Genomic DNA, 22,594 nt, shown 5'->3' with positions numbered 1-22,594 from the left:
TCTGGTCTATGAACTCCTCCCCTTTCTTAATTTGGGTCAGAGTAATAATCCTCTCTTCTAAAACCCTAATCCTTTCCTCCAAAAGTCTTACCAGCTTACACTTGGGGCAGATGTAGTCCATCTTGTCTTCAGGGAGGAAGGCAATCATGTCACACTCATTGCAGATGATGGGATGAGTGTCCTGGAAGTCCATTGTAACTTCAAGGAAGTGAACTACTAGGGAAATATAATCTACTGATTCTAATTCTAATTGCTAGGCCAAGAACCCCAGGCTAAGAGCAGCAGGCCAAGAGCCCTTCATCTCGCGCCTCTGGCGAGGAGCAGCCCTTTTTAATCCTCCCAGCAATCACCTCACTTAGCACCACAATAGCCTCACCTGGTCAGCAGCAGCACTGCCCAGTAGCTCTCTCCATGTGCTCTCAGTTATCTGAGAGCCACACATAAGAATTAAAATTGAAGTAAGATTCTTATTTTAACACTAATTCTTCCAAGGCTCATCAGGCTAAACTTAGACTAGTCTTTTTTTATATATATATAATAATTTTATTGTTTATTATTATATAAAGCATTTACAGAGAAGTTGTAAAGAAAAAGCGACCAGTTGATATGGTTTGCCATCTCTTTTAACATAGATATTTAGTTCCCATCACATATTATTCCTAATCTAGAAGTTTTTACCATTTTTCTTAGCCAAGTGATTGTTAATACATATGAGAGTATGATCTGTTATAGGAATACATTCTGTTATTATCTTAAATGATATTATAGAATCATAGAATCATAGAATCATAGAATCATAGAGTTGGAAGGGGCCATACAGGCCATCTAGTCCAACCCCCTGCTCAACGCAGGATTAGCCCTAAGCATCCTAAAGCATCCAAGAAAAGTGTGTATCCAACCTTTGCTTGAAGACTTCCAGTGAGGGGGCGCTCACCACCTCCTTAGGCAGCCTATTCCACTGCTGAACGACTTTTTCCTGATATCTAGCCTATATCGTTGTACTTGAAGTTTAAACCCATTACTGCGTGTGCTTTCCTCTGCAGCCAGCAGAAACAGCATCCTGCCCTCCTCCAAGTGACAACCTTTCAAATACTTAAAGAGGGCTATCATGTCCCCTCTCAACCTCCTTTTCTCCAGGCTGAACATTCCCAAGTCCCTCAACCTATCTTCATAGGGCTTGGTCCCTTGGCCCCAGATCATCTTCGTCGCTCTCCTCTGTACCCTTTCAATTTTATCGATGTCCTTCTTGAAGTGAGGCCTCCAGAACTGCACACAGTACTCCAGGTGTGGTCTGACCAGTGCCGTATACAATGGGACTATGACATCTTGTGATTTTGATGTGATGCCTGTGTTGATACAGCCCAAAATGGCATTTGCCTTTTTTACCGCTGCATCACACTGCCTGCTCATGTTTAGTTTACAGTCCACAAGTACCCCAAGGTCTCGTTCACACACAGTGCTACCTAGAAGCGTATCCCCCATCCAGTAGGCATGCTTTTCATTTTTCTGACCCAGATGCAGAACTTTACACTTATGTTTATTAAATTGCATCTTGTTCTCATTTGCCCATTTTTCCATTGTGTTCAGATCTCGTTGAACTCTGTCTCTATCTTCCGGAGTATTTGCCAGTCCTCCCAATTTGGTGTCATCTGCAAACTTGATGAGTAGTCCCTCCACCCCCTCATCTAGATCATTAATAAATATGTTAAAAAGTACCGGGCCGAGCACCGAACCCTGAGGTACCCCGCTACTCACCTCTCTCCAGTCTGATGAAACACCATTGACAACAACTCTTTGAGTGCGGTTCTCTAACCAATTCCCTATCCACCTAACGATCTGAAAATCCAGATTGCAGTCCTTCAACTTATCCATCAGAACATCATGGGGAACCTTGTCAAAAGCTTTACTAAAATCCAAGTTAATGACATCAACCAAATTTCCCCGATCCAGCAAACCTGTTACATGGTCAAAAAAGGAAACTAGGTTGGTCTGGCAGGACCTGTTGGAGACAAATCCATGCTGACTTCCTTGGATCACCAAATTGTCCTCCAGATGTTTGCAGATCGCTCCCTTTAATATCTGCTCCATTATCTTCCCCACAACAGAGGTCAGACTCACTGGTCTGTAGTTTCCCGGGTCATCCTTCCTCCCTTTTTTGAAGATCGGAATAACGTTTGCTCTTTTCCAGTCCTCCGGGACATCTCCAGTCCTTAAAGAGGTTCCGAAGATGATGGACAAGGGCTGTGCAAGTTCTCTGGAAAGTTCTTTGAGTACTCTCGGGTGCATTTCATCTGGACCAGGGGATTTGAACTCATCCAGTGCAGCTAAATGCCTCTCGACCACCTCTCTATCCATGTTAACCTGCCACCCAGACACTATCCTTTGGCTACAGCCATCTCTAGATGTGCCTAAACACTTTGACCTGTGGGAAAAAACAGATGTAAAATAGGCACTAAGCCTTTCTGCTTTCTCTGCATCTTCTGTTAGAGTTTGTCCATCCGCACCCAACAGCGGGCCTATTGCCTCCTTTACTTTACGTTTGCTCCTCACGTAACTGAAAAATCTTTTCTTGTTACAATGGGCTTCCCTGGCCAATCTTAGCTCACTCTCAGCTTTGGCCTTTCTGATGATTGATCTACAGTGCCTAGTAACCTGTAGGTACTCTTCTTTAGAGCTCTGTCCTTCCCTCCATTTCCTGAACATTTTCCTTTTCTTTCTTAGTTCCTCTTGAAGTTCTCTGTTCATCCAAATAGGCTTCTTAGAGCTCCTGCAGTGTTTTCGTATTTCTGGAATAGTCATTGATTGAGCATGCAATAGCTCTTGTTTGAGTAGCGCCCACCCTTCACATGCTCCCTTCCCTTCCAGCATTCTCGTCCATGGTATGACACTCATCATGTCTCTGAGTTTATTAAAGTTTGCCCTACGAAAATCCAACATCCGCGTCTGGCTACAAGCTTCCTTGGCTCCCCATCTCAAAAGGAATTCTATGAGGACATGGTCACTTCCCCCTAAGGTCCCCACCTCCTTCACCTCATCCACCAACTCTTGCCTGTTGGTCAGTATTAAGGTCAGTCTCCTTCATATATTAGGTCAGTCTCCTTCATAAATTGGCCCTGACCCAAGAATTACTACTGTCGTCTTGTTAATGCCTATAAAATATGGTTTGTCATCCTCTTTTAGCATACATATTAACATACATATTCAATTCCCATCGCATATTAATCCTGATCTAGGAGTTATTACCATCTTTCTTAACAAAGTAGTTGTTGATACATAGGAGGGTATAATCTATTATAAGGATATATTCTATTATTGTCTTAAATGATATAAATTCAGTTCCCTTCATATATTGGACCTGTCCTACAGGTTACTACTGCTATTTTTCCCACAGGAACCCAGGAGAATACTCCATTGTTCAGCTCATCTTTCAGGTGGTCGCAGAAAATGAAATTGTGTTTTTTTCCATAGTAGAGTATTTCTGATTGTCCTTCTGTCAGGGCCAAAGAAATCTCTTACTTGATTCTTGCTTGTAATTGCCTTTGAGGGGGCTCTGAATCCTTTGTCAATCTAGATCTCTTCCTCTGGTCGCACAGAAATATCTCCTGATAGCTTTCTAGTTGCTGTCGCTTTTGAATAGACTCTTTTTATTTTGCTGATCCAAGTCATTTCCTGCTCTGAATAGACTTCCAGGTTTTCGGTACTTTCCTTCCGTGAATCTGTTTTCCCAGGTTCTTTAAAGGTACTTTGGGTTTTTACATCTCTGGCACTCTCTCCCTCCAGTTGATTAACTTCCAGACATTGAAGTTTCACTTGATTTACTGTTAGCTGAGCTACGTCATCAGCTGGTCTCTCCGGACCTTGGGCTCCATCCAAAAGCTCCCCCTTAGTCCCACGAATTTCCTTTTCCAGCTTATTGACTGCTTTCAGTATCTCTGAGTTTCCTTTGCATAACAAATGGAAAAGCTGTGCCTTAGTTAATTCTTCCATAGTTCTAGGCAGTCACAAACTATAACAGAAAGTCTCGTGAGGTCTCGCGGGAGCACGAGCGATCCCAAATTATCAGTTTGTCGATCTCCGTATCAAGTCAAATTTCCCCACTGAACTTTCACCAATAAATCTTCAAGGCACTCTCTTTGTTTGGTTAATGGGTATAATTAGCTGGGAGTCTCTCACTCAGCGAAAGAAGGAATTCGCTTGTGAATTGGTTGAGGGGGGGAGGGAAGAGCTTGTGGGAGAAGAGAGAGAAAAGCCAGAAAGCTTTCAATTCTTACTGTTGCAGATTCCAGCTTCTGTCAGCTTCTGCTGTCGATCTGGTAAATGATGGTCTGGGAAGAATGTAAGGTCAGCTGGTTGTTTCAAGCTTGTAAAGTTGTTTGCGACAAAGACGCCATCGTGACCTTGAGCACAAGCCGCTATTAATCCAGGGAGGTCTTCCTATCTCCCCACGGATCTGTAGGACCCTCAGGATGCCGTTCCCGGTTCCTGGGGCGACCGGTGAGCAGATTTGCGTATCTGCTCAGGTCAGCCAGGTGCAGAAGCTCCTGACCCTCGGCATGGCTTAAGAGCTGAACAGAAGTCCAGCTTTTTTTAATGGCGCCATCTTCAGTTCCCCGATGTGAACTCAGACTAGTCTTTAATGTCCTTTTCCTCCTTAAAGGGAAGAAAGGGAAGGCGTCTGTAAGCCGCTTTGAGACTCCTTCAGGTACAGAAAAGCGGCATATAAGACCCAACTCTTCTTCTTCTTCCCCTCCTCCTTTTAGTAAAACAGGCATGAGACCCAAGTCAATTTCTCCCAATAAGCAGACTTTGTTCAACAAAGTTATTTTTATTGAAAGTATAATGCACTAAACATCTACAAGTTCTTGCTAAGACTAAAGCACCTCAGGTCAGCTCCCCTTTGTCTATATTTCCGCATCACTCCCCTCCCCAGCCCAAGCCCTGGTCTGCGCATGGAAACCTTTAGATCCCTTCCTTCCACTGTTAGACCTGTGAAAACAAAAGTTAACTTCTACATTAAAGTACTAAAGACAGTCCAAGGTTACACTAGCCCAACACCTCCACTCTAACCCATAGATACAATTAAAAGGAAAACATGGCAAAAGCTTGTGAACACAGGGTTTTCACAACAGGGTTTTAGATTATTTTGAACTAAAAGTTCCATGAAGATAGATTCAGGTGGGTTGCCAAGTTGGTCTGAAGTAGCAGAACAAAATCTGAGTCCAGGGGCACCTTGAAGACCAACAAAGTTTTCTTCAAGATGTGAACTTTCCTGTGCACGAAAGCTCACACCTTGAATAACACTTGGTTGGTCCTGAAGGTGCCATTGGACTCAATTTTTGTTCTAAAAGTTCCATGTTTTCTGCAAAGATTATGCCGAGATATCTTATGTCCCTTTTCCTCCAATAGGACCTTGTAATCTTCATTCTTTCTCCTCCTTCCCCATGATATTTATTCCTAGTAATACTAAGTTGTTTACATTCACTATATATCCAGAAACCCAGCCAAATTGCTATAATGTTCTGGAGAGTTTGCTACAAGGCTGGGCTATGCACAAAGAAAATCCCATTGTCAACATCCAGCATTATTTTGTGTGTTATCCCCCCGGTGACGAATTTCCACTATTTTTTCAACCTGTATTAGCTTCTTGGTCATCACTTCAGTATAGATGCTGAAATGCTAGACTCACACTACATTCTAGAATGACCAATGAGAACTGAGATGCAGTGAATTTCAGGGACAGTATAGTCTGCTACAGCTGCCAACTTCTAGGTGGGACAACAAACAAATGCTGAGGTACACAGTAAATGGAAACCTCCAGAAATAAAGCAACTGTATAACAGTGGCTCATAACCCTCAGTAAACAATGCCTCAAAAAGTAGAAAACCGTTATTTTTAAAGCATCATTAAGACAACAATATTATAAATTTGTGTACCATACTTCAAGTGTAATACAAAAAAATAGTTTAGGTTAGTTGGATTTTTCCTGTTGGAAAGTTCCTGTTGGACTTTTGCCTGAACTATTTTTTTGAAATCTACTGACGAGCCTCCCTGGGGCCAGGGATCACCAGTTTGTTGGGATTTGAAGAGTGTAGTGTTCTCTGGGGGATTATACGTAGAGAGGAAGTCCCTCAGGTACTCAGGGGCCAGACTGCATATGGCCTTGAAGGTGATTACCAAAACCTTAAGTCTGATCTGGAATTCAACCTGCAGCCAGGGCAGCATAGGGCGAATATGGGCCCTCCAGGGCACTCCTGTGAGGTCTTTGGCTGCAGCCTTCTACACTAGTTGGAGTTTCTGGAGAGTGTAGCCTGTGCTGAGTGAGCTGCAGAAATCCAGCCTAGAGGTGACTGTTGCCTGGATCGCTGAGCCCAGATGTTCTGGGGCCAGATGTGGTGCTAGCTTGGTGTAGGTGGGAAAATGCCAGACACGCTACTCGTGTGATCTGAAGGAGGCATCAAAGATCACGGCCAGGTTCCTGGCTGACTGTACCACTAATAGTTGCAGGGTATTCACACTTCCTCACTATAGCCCTTCCTACCAAACCACAGAACCTCCATCTTTGAAGGATTGCGTTTCAGTTGGCTCCTTTTATGACATATATCTCTAAGAGTACTGTGACTAGCCCAAGGTCACCCAGTTCTCTGGACATGGAAGAGGAGATTAGAGACTGCTGCTGTTAACCACTACACAAGACTAGTTGATTACAACAAATATAGGTAAAGTAGTCATATAAAAAGAGAATTAATGCCACTGGAAATTATGAGGAAAGACTCAGCTATTTATGTTTATCTAGCAATATTAAAATTTATAAAATTATATGGCCATTTTGATGGTAATTAAAACTAGAACATACAAGTCTTTGGGCAAAGGGTGTAGGTATTACCATAGACGTGTGCCTGTATCAAGATCTCACTGCCCCTGCCTCTTGCTCCTCTAACCAGCTAGGAATGATCCTTTAGGATTTCTACATGCTGGCATTTAACTCTTCATATATTACTGTGTCTCTGCATGTATGAATATTCAACACAATATATTAAGATTCCAATTTTCTAGTTCATAAAATACTTAGAAATTACCCACACACACACCCTCCGCTTCTGATCTTAGTAGTATGGCTGGTCTTACCCCTGAATCACTCCATTTTAGTACTGTGGTATTAACAGCTCTGCATCTCCTAAATGCAGTTTTAGCTGTAGATTTTAAAAGCTCAAATGTTTAGTAAATGCTTCTTCGCACCAAAGGAGCAGTATTAAAAGCTGCCTATTAAAAACAGCCTCTAGAAGTGGCTCCCCTTTGTGAATAAAAGATGTACACACCCCTACACCCCTACACACACAAACACACCCGACACCCAACACAGCTTTTCCTCCCTGCACCTGATTGGCCTGCTAGCTCAACACTAGTTCTCAAGAGCAGCTGTGGAATATGTTGGCATTCTGGGGGGAAGCAAGGGGTCTGGTTTGGCAGCCACAGAGGAGAGCTGGATTGCAGTTACCCTGCAGGGACAGAGAAGGAGGAGAGCGATTCACATCTTTCTACTGATCACCAGATCACAGCTAGGCTCTTTCCGAAGCAGTCAGGATGATCAGTTAATGCCAATGCTTTGCTCAGCAGCAGGTACGTAAAGAAATGCAATTCAACACAGGTTTGCCTTTGTGTCTTTCACAGGAGTGTCGTTCACTGGGCAGCAATTTTGCAAAATGCCTCTCCTGGGGCTTCTGGTGCAACATGAGACCTGGAGCCTCATCTCTTGGTGTGTCGACTGCAGCCCGTGTGCATAGCCAAAGTCCAGAAGTTCCTTAGACAACTATGTGAGTCTCCTTTGTGTACAATTTCCAGTTAGGGGTAGCTTGTTTTTCAGGGCTAACGGGCTGGAATTTAGCCGTTTTGCAAGGTTTGTTTGGAGGCTGTTTTGAAGGGTTTAACATGCTGCTGCTGCTGCTAGGGCTTCTCAGGCTGCCTCTGAAATGGGGTCTTCAATGTACGATAACAAAAGCCATGGGAACATCCCTGTTCTTGGGGATCTGCAAAAGTGTTCAATTTCAGGATCTGATTCAGAGTGACAAGGATCTGCCACCGATTCAGGCAGAAAGTCCTTTTCCTGTTTCGAAAACTGAGAGAAGCCAGCAGAGATTGTTGTCAGGGTGAAGTTTTCTTTTGGTCTGTTTATTACCCATTTATCCCAGCCTTTCCCCAAGGAGCTCAGAGGGAAAAACATGTAACCCTCACAACACCCCTGTGTGGGGTTGTCAACTCTGAATCTGGAAATTCCTAGAGGTCTGTGGGCAGAGCCTGGAAAGGCCAGAGTTGGGGGAGGGAATTCTTTAGGGATGTGTCGATGCCTAGCCCAGCCTCCCAAGGTGTGATTTCCTCCAGGGACCTGATCCCTGCAGTCTGGATACCCTTTGTCATTCCAGGAGAACTCCAGACCCCACCTAGAGGGTGGCAACCTTATCTGTGAGATAGGTTATGTTGTGTCTCTAGTTCTGCCGAGGACCAAGCCTGAGGTCCAAGGCAAGATCATTAGGTGTTGGTATTAACCTTTAAAGAGCCTCTTGTGGCGCAGAGTGGTAAGGCAGCCATCTGAAAGCTTTGCCCATGAGGCTGGGAGTTCAAATCCCAGCAGCCGGCTCAAGGTTGACTCAGCCTTCCATCATTCCGAGGTCGGTAAAATGAGGACCCAGCTTGCTGGGGGGTAAACGGTAATGACTGGGGAAGGCAGTGGCAAACCACCCCGTATTGAGTCTGCCATGAAAACGCTGGAGGGCGTCACCCCAAGGGTCAGACATGACTCGGTGCTTGCACAGGGGATACCTTTACCTTTATTAACCTTTAAGGCCATACGCAGCTTGGGTCCTACTTACCTGTGGAACCGTTTGGTTGCTTATGCCCCCCGCAGGGCTCTCCGCTCTGCGGTATGAATCTACTGACTGTCCCGGGCCCCCGGGACGTTTGCCTGGCCTCGACCACGGCCAGGGCCTTTTCTGTCCTGGCCCCAACCTGGTGGAATGAGCTCCCGGAGGAGCTATGGGCCCTGTCGGAACTACCATCTTTCCACAGGGCCTGTAAGACGGAGCTCTTCCGCCAGGCATATGGTTGAGGCCAGGGCAGAGTCCGGGTTCCATCCAAGATCCCTTATCCATCGGCCAGTCTTTCTCTCCTCTCTCTCTTACAGGATTAACGCCCAACCTCTCTCTGAACAAGCGGGGAAAGTGGTGAGAGTTACAGAATAGAATGCCATCTTTTTATTGTAATAATGGGGTATTTATGGGGTTTTATGTGATTTTACCGTGATTTTATATTTTATTGTGAACCGCCGTGAGACCTTTTGGTGAACGGCGGTATATAAATCAAACTATGAATGAATGAATGAATGAATGAAATAATCCAGCGCTGTAATCAGCCAATGTGCAACTAGATCCCAGCTGACAGATCTGGTCAGTTTAAACTGACCCTAACCAATCATGCACACTGGTGGGAAGATCTGTTGTGAGGCATTTGTATATAAGTTGGCCTGATTGTGGGTTTCTCGGTTCAGTTCTGTTTCTGCTCTGCCCTGTTTCTGTGTCCACCTCTGAACCCACAGACTTAACCCGTTAGATGGAAAGGAAGTGTCTGACCCAAAGTCACCCAGTAAATGGTGTCTGTTGTGGGGAGAGGAATGGGAAGGCGACTGTAAGCCGCTTTGAGCCTCCTTTGGGTAGGGAAAAGCGGCATATAAGAACCAACTCTTCTTCTTCTTCTTCTTCTTCTTAAATCAAACAGGAAGGGGCAATTTGAACCCAGGCCTCCCCATCCACTCCCACCCAGCATTCTAATACTCTGGCACAGACTTTCCTTCTGGCTGCAGAAACCAAGTGATGTAAATAAAGCTCAGCATCCAGAGAACCTGTGGGTCACCATGTGGTCAGAGCTGCCACACGAACAGCACATGATAAGGAGGGTGTTTCCACACTCAAAGAGAGGTGCTCACAATTCTCCTTTCCTTGGTGTATTTCAGTCTGTGCCAGGAGAGAGCCTCATGGCTCAATAGAAATTTATCCTGGTCTTTTCAGTTTGAAGAGGGAGGGCTGTGACCTGGTGGCAAGAACCCCTGCTGGACATGCAGAAGGTCCCGGGTTCTATCCCTGGCATCTCCAGATGCAAAGGGGCAAGGAGTGGATCATGTGAAAGAGCTTTTTCCTGAAACTTTGGAGAGCCACTGCTAGTCTGGGAAGAAAAGACTGTGATCGATTTGCAGTCTAATTCAGTATAAAGGCAGCTTCATGCGTATTCAGGACTGACTGTCTCCTGCTCCCAAGGAGATTGCAGGATGAAAGGCCGTGCAGAGACAGTGGCAAGTGAGAGAAACGCCCTGAAATCTACCATTAGTGCTCAGAATGGAAGCTGCCCCGAGCCTGCTCTGCAGGGAGGGGCAGCCTAAGAATCAAATAAATAAATAAGAAGTCCTTGGCAGACGTTGCTACCTTTACAGAAAAGGCAGGATAAGAGAGGAACTGAAAAGAAGCAGGAAATTACAAACAAATCAAGTGACATCATGGAGCTTGAACACTGCTCTCCAAGATAATTAGAGTGTCTGTGCACAATTTAGCTTTAGTAACAGTGCACTAAATGCAGAGTTTCATTATCTTTGTTTTGGGCTGACAAAAAAATGGAGGAAGTGTGAACTGAGTACAACCAAGTGTCTTACAAGTAGGTTTATGCGTGGCGGTGTCTGAATCGGCCAGCGCCGGTGCATAACTCGGCACACACACTCAGGCACGGCCTGGAATGGACAATTTGGACACCACCATGCACAACCTTACTTCCAAGGATTTTTTTTTGCATTTAAGAGTCACCACATGGGCACAAATGCTCATTATTATTATTATTATTATTATTATTATTATTATTATTATTATTATTATATTTATAGCCCGCCACTCCCTTGCGGCTCATGATTGTACCTCCTACCACTAACAGGAATCCAGGCGGACTGAAGTCACAAAAAGGCACAATGTAGCCACTGATGTAATGTTGCCAACTTCAGGCTGTAAAATCCCTGGACAGTTTGGGGGCAGAGCCAGGGTTGCTAGGGCCCTCTTGGCAACTAGTGGGAAATGACCTGGAGAAAGGCCCAGACCTTGTTGCCAGCATCACACAAGAAGTGATGTCATCATGCCAGCAATGTCCAGACAGCGCTCTGGTATTTGGGCAAAACCTCTATTGTAAAACCAGCTTCTACCAGGCCCATTATGCATGGAGTGGAAGGTCCACATTCGGGGTGGAATGGCAGTGGCTAAAATCACCAATTATGCATGCTGCAGGCGGCAACCGGAAGCAGAGTCAATGTATGCCGCCGAAAAAGCCGCGTTAGCGAGATGCGGGAGAAAGTGGAGCTTCCTGGGACCAGGGCGCAACCAGAAGCAGCTCCGGAGTAGCTGTGTGCATAATCAGATACTCTGGGTTTTGCCACCATTGCATTCTGTCCCGTGCATAAGCGGTTTGCTTCGCTTCTTCCTCCTCCGCGTTCTCCATGCCGCTGTTTCAGCGACTGTGCATAATAGGCCCCACAGAGGTTTTGCCCAAATACCAGAATATTGCCTGGAAGTTGCTGGTGCTATGAGGTCATTTCTTGTGTGACATTGACAAGAACTGGACCTTCCTCTTTCTCACCCTACTATCCAGCTGCCAGGCAGCTGGAATCAGGGCCTGGCATCTGACAACCCTATGCATAGCAGGGAGAGACTAGGATCACGTCTGCACTTTGCTTTTTCAGCCATGAAAACAAGGGCTGAAATAACTCTTCCCTCTGTACCGTAGGAAAGCATGAATATGGGGATGGATGTACACACATCGTTCAAGATTTTCAGGTCAGGGCAGTCCAAAGATACTTGTAGATTTGTGCATCTTATGGGTTGCTTTCCTTAACATAAAGGTAAAGGTAAAGGTATCCCCTGTGCAAGCACTGAGTCATGTCTGACCCTTGGGGTGACACCCTCCAGCGTTTTCATGGCAGACTCAATACGGGGTGGTTTGCCAGTGCCTTCCCCAGTCATTACCGTTTACCCCCCAGCAAGCTGGTTCCTCATTTTACCGACCTCGGAAGGATGGAAGGCTGAGTCAACCTTGAGCCGGCTGCTGGGATTGAACTCCCAGCCTCATGGGCAAAACTGCCTTACCACTCTGCGCCACAAGAGGCTCTCAACATACTTAACATTCCTTAACATACTTGCACCCAAATCTGCAGTACAGAAATTTAAGCGCTGACACAAATTCACAGCTACCGCAGCCAGGAAAAGATGATGGGAATGTTCGCTAATGGAATATGGTCCACAAGTTCTACCAGGCAGTTCCACTGGGAGAAGAGTCAGTGTGGTCATTTGAGAAGAATGAACTCTCCCGAGTGACAATACATTTCATCATCATCATGAAAAATAAAAGGCTAAATAGCTTGAGAAAAGAAAGATGATGCAGCAGAACTGGAGTAAAATGCCTGTATCATAGGACATCCCAGAAGCAGGGAAGACCGAAAGTCTGAAGGAGAACTAAGCAGAATTCAAAGTGAGGACAAATTAAGGCTCCCTCTGAGGTAGTCCTTCCTTAGGTTCCTTGGGGCCAGCAGTCCTGTCCAGTGCCATTCATTTATTTCCTCCCCTTTCTGCATTCCCTCCTCCACCGTTCAGCATGCAGGGGAAATATGAACTGCCAGGCTCTCCTGACACCACACCTCTCCCAAACACTGGTGTCAAACAGCCAAGTACTTTCGTGCCTACGTGTTTCTAAAATATTTATTGCTCCCCCAGGTTTCTTTCTAGTTAGATATTTAGAGGCTGTTGTGCAATGTGCAAATGGCATACCCTCTGGCAGGTAAAGACTGGAGCCCTCTGTGGGGCAACCTGTTCATCTCACCTGCTGGAACAAGAAGCCCATTGGTCCCTTGACTCCTATCCATCCAAGAAAAGCGTAATTTGGACAGAAGCCATCCCACCTCCTACTCTCCGGTCACTGCTGCCATGTCCCCCTCCCTTCCTAGGCACTCTGGAGGAGCCAAACCACAACAGCTCTCTGGCCAAACTCATGTTATTCTGCCAGGCTGCCAACCGGACATCTCTCAACTGGACAGGCAGCCAGATTGTTGACTGGGAAAAGTTTGCCGAACTGGCCAAGTATGAACCGGAGTCTCAGAAGCCCACAGTGAAGGCTCTCCTCATTGTGGCCTACACCATCATCATTGTCATGTCTCTCTTTGGGAATCTGTTGGTCTGTCACGTGGCGGTCAAAAAGAAGAGGATGTGCTCGGCCACCAGCCTCTTCATTGTTAATTTGGCTGTCTCAGACCTCATGATCACCCTGCTCAACACGCCCTTCACGTTGGTAAGTGCCAAGCGACCTGACCGTGACCCCGGCTGAGGGAGGGAGGCCACCGCATTGGTTGTGGGGATCAAGAGCCCATTCACTAACAACTGAAGTTCAGATGACTAGGAAAGTTGTTAGATTTTTGGAAAAGGGCATTAGGGAGCATGAAAAGGCCTTCGTGGGTAAGATGGGAGGGGAGAGAGGCTAAGCTTAGCTGCTGGAGTGGCCTGCCAGCAATGCCTGGACCTGAATGGCCCCGGCTAGCCCGATCATGTCAGAGCTCAGACACTCAGCAGAGGTGGCTCTAGTTGGTCCTTGGATGGGAGAACAGCAAGGAAGTGCGCAGCGACAAGCAACAGCAAACCACCTCTTAACGTCTCTTGCCTTGTAAATCCGACTGGGTTGCCAGCACAATAGCGGCGGCAGCTCCTCTTGGGGATGGAGGTACAGGAGGGAATGGGAAAACAGGGAGTGTGGCCAGGATACTGCAAGAAGTAGCTGCCACCTTACAGTGTTTTGCTCCAGGCTATTATCTGTTGAAGGTGTGCATAATAACCCAAATGTGCCTGGGTCAGAAGGAAGAGAAGCAGAAAGGAAAAGAATTCTCATTCACTCTGACTGGGGGGCTGCAATTCCTTTAATCTTGGTGATGCCCCCACTGGTTTTCCACAGGTTCGATTTGTGAACAGCTCGTGGGTCTTCGGGAAAACCATGTGTCACGTCAGCCGCTTTGCACAGTATTGCTCCCTCCATGTATCCACATTGACTTTGACAGCTATAGCTCTGGACAGACATCAGGTATCGTATCATGCTCACCCCAAAAATACTTTGGGGATGGGTGTTCTGAAAGCAGCAGTGTCTTCACTGGAGGGTGATGAGGAAAAACAGTGGAAAGTGTTTCCTTAACGCTTTACCTAGGGATAGTCAACCTGTGGCCCTCCAGATGTCCATGGACTACAATTTTTCCTCCACAAGGTTAAAGTTATTGTTGTTGTTGTTATTAGGTGTGAAGTCATGTCCGACCCATCGTGATCCCATGGACAATGATCCTCCAGGCCTTCCTGTCCTCTACCATTCCCCGGAGTCCATTTAAGTTTGCACCTACGGCTTCAGAGACTCCATCCAGCCACCTCATTCTCTGTCGTCCCCTTCCCCTTTTGCCCTCGATCGCTCCCAGCATTAGGCTCTTCTCCAGGGAGTCCTTCCTTCTCATGAGGTGGCCAAAGTATTTGAGTTTCATCTTCAGGATCTGGCCTTCTAAGCAATCAGGGCTGATCTCCTCTAGGACTGACCGGTTTGTTCTCCTTGCAGTCCAAGGGACTCGCAAGAGTCTTCTCCAGCACCAGAGTTCAAAAGCCTCAATTCTTTGACGCTCGGCCTTCCTTATGGTCAAGCTTTCACAGCCATACATTGCAACTGGGAATACCATAGCCTTGACTAAACACACTTTTGTTGGCATGGTGATGGCTCTGCTTTTTAGGATGCTGTCTACATTTGCCATAGCTTTCCTTCCCAGGAGCAAGCGTCTTTTAATTTCTTTGCTGCAGTCCCTATCTGCAGTGATCTTGGAGACCAGGAAAATAAAATCTGGCACTACCTCCATTTCTTCCCCATCTATTTGCCAGGAACTGAGAGGGCCGGATGCCATGATTTTTCATTTTCTTGATGTTGAGTTTCAAGCCAACTTTTGCATTCTCCTGCTTCACCCGCATCAACAGGCTCTTTAGTTCCTCTTCGCTTTCTGCCATTAGAGTGGTATCATCTGCATATCTGAGGTTGTTGATATTTCTCCCTGCAATCTTGATCCCGATTTGTGACTCCTCTAACCCCACCTTTCTCATGATGTGCTCCACATACAAGTTAAATAGGCAAGGCGACAGTATACAGCCTTGCCGAACTCCTTTCTCAATTTTGAACCAATCAGTGATTCCATGCCCGGTTCTCATGGTTGCTTCTTGACCTGCATATAGGTTTTTCAAGATACAGATAAGATGCTCTGGTATTCCCATCTCTTTAAGAACTTGCCACAATTTGTTGTGCTACACACAATCAAAGGCTTTAGCATAGTCAATGAAGTAGAAGTAAATGTTCTTCTGGAACTCCCTAGCTTTCTCCATGATCCAGGGTATGTTGGCAATTTGATCTCTGCCTCTTTGAAATCCTGCCTGTACTTCTGGAAGTTCTCGATCCACATATTGCTGCAACCTAGCTTGTAGGATTTTGAGCATAATTTAAAAGGTTAAAGTATCTTCTAATAAAGAAACAGTATTTTTATTTCCTCGCTCTGCTCTGCATGACTTGGAAAGACTGTCAAATGTCTTCATGGGTAAATTGATTGATTCTGTACAGAGTCTTTAATAGCTGCTGTCCAAGAGAAACTTTGCTATATAGTTGTAGAAGGTCCAGTACTAAAAACCTACTTGAGGAACTGACACTGCTCTACAATTCATAGCCCTAATTTGAGCACAGGAAGCTGTCTTATAATGAAACAGACCATTGGTCTAACAGAATTGCCTACTCAGACTACCAGGCAGTGCTGATAAGTACAAGACTCAGCAGAACCAATTTATATGAAAAATCCAAAAGAATCAGACAGGAGTCCCAGATGAGGCAAAAGTAAAATATATATTTGCAAATGTAGGAAGACCTAATACATACTCTTCAGCTCAGCAAAGGTAACATGTATCTTTTGTAATATCCCGAGAGCAGGGGTAGTCAACCTGTGGCTGTCCAAGATGTTCATGGACTACAATTCCCATGAGCCCCTGCCAGCTTTTGCTGGCAGGGGCTCATGGGAATTGTAGTCCACGGACATCTGAAGGACCACAGGTTGACTACCCCTGCTTTAGAGTGGGGTGGTGCTCAGGCTCCTCTGGGTGGTGTTTTGTATTTGTTCTATGGCCGGTTCATACGATCTTTCTAGCCCAATGGATTCTGCCTTTTAGGATCTGCACATGGCAGATCTCTAGTCATCAAGAGCAGAGGGCCTAATCTTGTGATCTACCATGCATTAATACAAATACAGATGTTATTTAACAGATTGTAAATATAATATTGTTGTGAGCTCAGGACTCCTCAGAGGAAGAGCCTTGCCAGGAGCTTCTGCAACAACTTTGGCATCTAAGCCCTGATTTGTCTGCAGCTCCCTTCCTTTTCCTGGTCAGAGCTCTCTGCTAGTTGAATATCCGGCTGGGCTAAGCTCTCATCCAACTCAGGCTCAGGTGAAACTGGGAGCTCCTGGCAAGACTCTTCCTCTGAGGAGTCCTCACTAACAGGACCTGTCTTCCAGTCAGCTCGTCTGTGCTTCCTTCCAGCAGAGAGCTGAAACCTGAGACCAGGGTCTATTCTGCACACACTGGTTAACGCAGTTTCAATGCAGTTTAGAAGTAGATTTTCCTGTTCTGCACAGGAAAATTCGGCTGCCAAAGCACACTGAAAGTGCATTATTCTATGTGTGCGGAATGGGCCCAGGTCAAGCAGTCAAAGGAACGCTGGCTTTTTGGGAGACAATAGAAAGCAGAATTTGGAGAATATTTTATGTTCCTGCGTAAGTGCCGTCAAATTACAGCCGACTTATGGCAACCCCAGCAACGTTCTTTTCAGGCAAGTGAGGTAGTTGGCCCTTGCCTCCCCCTGCAGATTCTTCCTTGGCAGGACCCCATCTAAGCACTGCTGATATACCAAGATTCGACAAAGTCATGCTACACTGTGAACCGTTCCCACCATGAGGGTCCTTTAGTAGCTAGAATTAATGCGAGAATTCTACATTCAGCTTAATTGGAAAATAATTAATGGATCCTTGTTACAGCAAAGAGAAATTACAGAATTAGCAAATTAAACCTAAATATTTCTCATGAGAGCATAGAAAATTCACTAAAAAGTGCTCTTTTTATGAGAAAGAATAATAGTGCATTTGACATCTCTCTAATAAGCTAAGTTTTTAAGTAGGCATGCAATTTGTTTAAAAGCTCACATTTCAGGGAGCCAACAAGAAACAAACCCAAATGAAACACATTCAGAACTACTGTTTCTTTCTTTCAGGTCATCCTAAACCCACTTAAGCCAAAGCTGTCTCTTACTAAAGGAGCACTAAGCATTTCTGTCATCTGGGGACTGGCTGCCTGCTTCTCATTGCCCCATGCTATCTACCAAAAGCTTTTCCAATATAATTACAGGTAAGTTTTTAACCTTGCCTTTTCTTTCCATAACATCATCCTTTTACTTGCTCTTCAAATGTGGTGTCATTCCAGATATATAATTTGTTTGGCATGCTAGGGGACAACTCACTTATTTAAAAAGGGACTGAATTGGTTCAGAGCCCTAGAGGGGAGGTGGGAATTTGGGGGATAGTTTTAGGGGGGTTTATACTGTAATTTTCTTTTAAATTGTGAACCGCAAGAAAATGGTACTCTCAATAGTGGCGGTATATAAATTAAACTATAAACAAGTAACCAAACAAATAAGTGTCACAAGAGTTCTAATGGCTGCCTCTTCTGGGGAATTGATCTTTATCGTCTGGAGAACAATTGTAATTCGGGTTGGGTGTTTCGGACGCCAAAATGCCCAACCCTAATTGTAATAGCAAGGCCCACCTGGAGGTTGGCAATCCTGGTCTACAACTTTCCTCTTGCAGTCTCTCCTCAGGTTTTTTCTGCCTGGAAGAACAAAAATTGATGGGAGAGTTCTGTGAAAGAACTGGGAGGCCAAGAATGGCTCCTGAGCACCATCACATCTAACACTTTTATACACCATGCAGCAGGCAAGGAGAGCTGCCCATGGTAGGCCTTCCATGATCACAGCCCTGCCCTAAAAAAATAGTCATTAAAAAACAAATGACACACATTATCTGTGTTGGGCGGCCACCCACAGAGGCCTCCATCCCTCAGTGTGTGTGCAAAGGATGCTGGGGGGGTGGGGGGCTCGTTTCGGAAGAGGTGAAGAGGCCAAAGTACTCAATGAAACAGATTAGGGTGTCTGATGGATACATTATGTTTAGAGCCTTCCTCCCATTTCCCCCTGGTTCTCCCCCCATTGCCACCGATTCATTTCACAGTTTGATGAATATCTTTAATATCCTGTTTTCTGCCTCCTGCACCGCATGAGTGTTGCGGCAAATGCAAAACTCCACCCGTAACATGCTGGAGATGGGGAACGGAATACCCGGTGCATGGAATGGCTGAATTATTAGCTCAGTTGGTTCCTGGTGAGCTGCGGGTGAATTCCAACTATTCATTTAAAAAGAGAGTGGTTGTGGTTCTCAAGAAAATTAATTTTCTTGGAGCCCTTCTTCTGTTTATTACTTATTTAGTGCTAACAGACCTGCATGCAATATGTAAATATCACGGTGCCCATGGAGAAATTAGACTAAGCAAAGAGGACGGGGCTTGGGGAAAAGTAACAAAGGACTTTGTGGGAAGTTGGGGATTGAAATACACTGAGGGCATCTCCTCTGCCCTCCAAGCACAAATGGTGAAATGTTCAATTTCCCCCGGGGTAAAGACGGGAAAAATAAGGCAAAGGCCAATGTCATTTCATCCACAGGCTTCTTCAGGGTAATATAATATGCAAATGCAGTACCGATTTCTCATAATTACAGAGCAATGGTTGTTTAGTTATAATTATGTAAATAAATAAAACATTTCCTTAACCATCAAATTTCAATTTGTACAGTATATCAATCTAATCCAGCATTCCGTTTTCTGCAGTGGCTCACCAGATGTTCTTGAGAAACCAACCAATGATGAACCAAGGGTGCAACTGTCCCCACTGCTAAGCCCACCCAAGTGGTACTTTGACATAGACAACCTTTGTGTGTGCAGGCTGCCCTCCCCTTCTCCATTTCTCCTCTAATCCCCCCTAAGATCCTCACGTATTCTGGTGACTGTCAGGACACATTTTACGAGATCAACATGTAAGCAGAATGAAGAAAAAATACCAACTAGTATATGACATGGAAGAGACTCTTTCCAGGGTCAGATCTTGATCTTCAAGATACAAAAGAGAGGCACAGAAAAGTCAGGGGTAGCCATTAGGGAGGGCTGGCCAGCAACCCTAGAGGTCACTTCCAACTCTATGATTCTATGAACCCTTCACAACACCCTTTTGGATCCCACCCCCTCAAGATGGGAAACATTTAAAACACAGGATTTTCTTAAGAGAATTAAAGGTCTTTAAAATGTATTTGCAAGTCACACTGAAAGCATTCAATGAGGTTAATTGCACCCAAGTTTTCTGACCATGGGATGATAGGACTGTTTCTTTGCCTTCGTAGGGAAGCGACTATCCGACACCTGTGCCTCCCTGATTTTCCAGATCCGGCAGAGCTGGTGTGGAAATACTTGGATCTTTCCACCTTCCTCCTCCTCTACCTCTTGCCTCTTTTCATCATCACTGTCACTTATGCACGGTTGGCCAAACGGCTGTGGTTGCGCAATGCCATTGGAGACATCACCACATCGCAGTACGTTGCCCATCACAGAAGCAAGAAGAAGAGCATCAAGATGCTGGTGCTGGTGGTGGTGGTCTTTGCCGTCTGCTGGTTCCCACTCCACTGTTATGTGCTGCTAATTTCCAGCCTGGGGATCCAAACCAAGAACTCCCTCTATTTCGCTCTGCACTGCTTCGCCATGAGCAGCACCTGCTACAATCCTTTCATCTACTGCTGGCTGAACGAAGGCTTCCGCTTGGAGCTCAAGGCCTTGCTTGGGATGTGCTGGAAGACGCCGCAGACTCAGGGCGACCTGTTTCCAGGGATGAGGATGCCCTATCAGGAAGCGTGGATGGAACAGGCCAGGTGCAAGACAAGAGCTTCTTTACAGAGTATTCGATCCACCACCATGTGCACCAACATGCAGACTTTCAACACGGATTTGTGAAATGAGCTGGCTAAAGCCAGTGTTTCTCATTAAAAGATTGCCCAAATATTTCTTTGCCAAAGATGTGCTATGGATTCCCAGCACCTTCTTGGTCTTTTGGCTATTAGCAATATAATCGTTATTTGTTTCAACAAGGTAAACAACTGCATCCAAAAAGGCCACTTCATTGCAGAGGCTCTGGTGTTATGCAGCTCCAGTATCTGATATGCCCAGTGTTAACTTAAGGTTGGGCAGTTCGGCGCACCTCAGCCAGTTCGGCGATCAGCTCTGGCCGCCTCAGGCTTCCATGATCGCTGAACCAGCCGAGGTGCACCGAACTGCCCAACCCTAGTCAACACACTGACCTCCAAAACACGCCCAAGAAAAGAACCAGAAGTATCCAGAACTGAGGCTTTCTAGAGAGCTCCCAAGTTCCTTTGCACTTTGCTAGGAGCAGGGGATGAGTTTCCTGAAATACCGCTGGCTCATCTCTGCAATGGGCAGAGGTGGGACACTTCTAGGATGCATGCAGGATGACATAGAAACCCAACAGGGCTAAGTAGCATTCTTGTGACCAGAGTATACATAGAAATGTGGCCTTTTCCCTAAGACACACCCACACGTGTCAAAAGGTGGCTGGGCAGACTGCGAAATTCAGATCCCTGCTAGATGAACAAATGAATCTGCCTTCTCTTGAATCAGCCTCTAGGTGCGTCAAGGTCAAGTATTGTCTACTCAGGCTGGCAGAGGCTCTTCAAGGTCTCAGGCAGAGGTCTCCCACATCACCTACCACCTGGTCCTTTTGGCTTGAGATGCATGGCAACTGAGCAGATGTCCTGCCCCCGAGCTATGGCTCCGCCCCTTAAAAGGAAGGGAACCCAGCAGGTTTCAGTGCGTTGTCTTTGACACATAAAACTGCCTTATACTGAACAGGATCATTGGTCCTTTGAGGTCAGTATTACTGACTCAGACTGGCAACTGCTCTCCAAGATCTTAGGCTGAGCTGTTTCACACCACATACCACTTGGTCCTTTTAACTGGTGGTCCAAGGGACTGGACCAGGAACCTTTTGCATGCTGAGCAGATGCTCTGCCTCTAAGCCACAGCCCCTCCCAGTCTTTCTAGGAAGGGGGAAAGGAAGAAAGGGGGAAAACATCAGGCTCCCATGTTAAAAAAATAAACTGTGCAGCTTAAATGCAATGTCTGTGTAAGATTTCTTAAATGGGAGGTTGGCAAGGTAGAGAGGGCGGTGTACAAATATAAACAAACAAATGAATGGTGAATGAAAGACAGCAATGAAAACAAGAACCAGGGTATGGAGGCCAGATGGGAAGGAAGGTACAGGTTTCTGAATAAATAATTGAGCAGTTTGGATAGATTCAAATGAGTAGCCATGTCGGTCTGAAGTAGCACAATAAAATCAGAGTCCAGTCAGGCACTTTTAAGACCAACAAAGATTTATTCAAGGCGTGAGCTTTCGTGGGCAAGCACTCTTCGTCAGACTAAGGGCAATTCCGCACAACGGGCCATTTTGCTAAGTCTGAGCGCTATTGAAAAGCACTGGAAGCAAAAGTGTCAGGTCTCGGTAACGCGCACAGCCAGTTAAATCGAAAAAAGACTCTCCCACTAGCGCTGCTATCGTAATGCACAAGTTTCTGGTCTTGCCGAAATCGCAAAAAAGGCAATATTTTTCCGCACTTCCTCCTTCCCCTGGCCGCCAATCAAAGAGAGCAGCCAATTAACTGTAGTGTTCGTGTTTCCCTTTAAAAACATTTTTTAAAAACACAAAAAGACCAGTAGCAATGCATATTCGTTCATTCGATGTATCAGAAAGACAGAAAGACCTTTTTTTGCTCTCTTAGGAGCTGTCGCTTATTCGTTTACACGTTCTGAAATTTAAAAAAAAATCCCCCCCCCTCCATTGCTACAGGGGGCTGTATTGTGCTCAGAAACTTTACGGTCAATTGCTTGTGGAGGGATTTCAGCCATAGAAGCATCACTGATCCATTGCTTTGGCCAGTTTAAGGGGGAAAAAATGGCAATCGGGACGCCGGAAGCTCAGGTGCGAGAGATTAGGGAGGGACATGCTTGCTTCTGCTGTTTTGAGAATGCACATGACTTTTTCGGATGTGTTGCAGGTTGTTCTCAAGAGTCAAGTGGTTTTTTAAGGGGGAATCCACTTTTATGGATTCCCCCAAAATCGCTACAACGAAGCGATTTTTGCGGGAGTGTTGCCGGAGTGTTGCAGATTGTGTACGATGTCGTGAATAACGCAAAATAGTGTTACACAATGGTAACACTTTGGCAACATGGCCCTAAGAGTCTTAGTCTGAGGAAGAGTGCTTGCACTCGAAAGCTCACACTTTGAATAAATCTTTGTTGATCTTAAAAGTGCTGCTGGA

General features: G+C 45.6%; 1 protein-coding gene across 3 annotated transcripts in view; it reads left to right on the top strand.

Moving 5' to 3' along the window:
* Nucleotides 1-21,026, top strand: part of LOC143822473 (G-protein coupled receptor 83-like) — a 41,089-nt gene extending 20,063 nt beyond the window's left edge. Inside the window, exons 2-6 of one of the 3 annotated variants that reach the window (XM_077307657.1) lie at nucleotides 7,669-7,811; nucleotides 13,016-13,356; nucleotides 14,011-14,136; nucleotides 17,380-17,513; nucleotides 19,610-21,026. In XM_077307657.1, coding sequence (XP_077163772.1) covers nucleotides 13,060-13,356; nucleotides 14,011-14,136; nucleotides 17,380-17,513; nucleotides 19,610-20,213 — 1,161 coding nt within the window. In that variant the 5' untranslated portion in view covers nucleotides 7,669-7,811; nucleotides 13,016-13,059 and the 3' untranslated portion in view covers nucleotides 20,214-21,026. Of the gene's footprint in view, nucleotides 1-7,434; nucleotides 7,812-13,015; nucleotides 13,357-14,010; nucleotides 14,137-17,379; nucleotides 17,514-19,609 lie in introns of those variants that run through there. The other 2 variants (XM_077307655.1, XM_077307656.1) reach the window with 2 other exon arrangements.
* The last annotated feature ends 1,568 nt before the right edge of the window (nucleotides 21,027-22,594 follow it).

Source organism: Paroedura picta, chromosome 13 (assembly GCF_049243985.1).
Source record: "Paroedura picta isolate Pp20150507F chromosome 13, Ppicta_v3.0, whole genome shotgun sequence".
In the NCBI taxonomy this organism is placed as follows: Eukaryota; Metazoa; Chordata; class Lepidosauria; order Squamata; family Gekkonidae; genus Paroedura; species Paroedura picta.
Note: the sequence above shows the minus strand (reverse complement) of the source record. Positions and strands in the feature narration are given on the sequence as shown.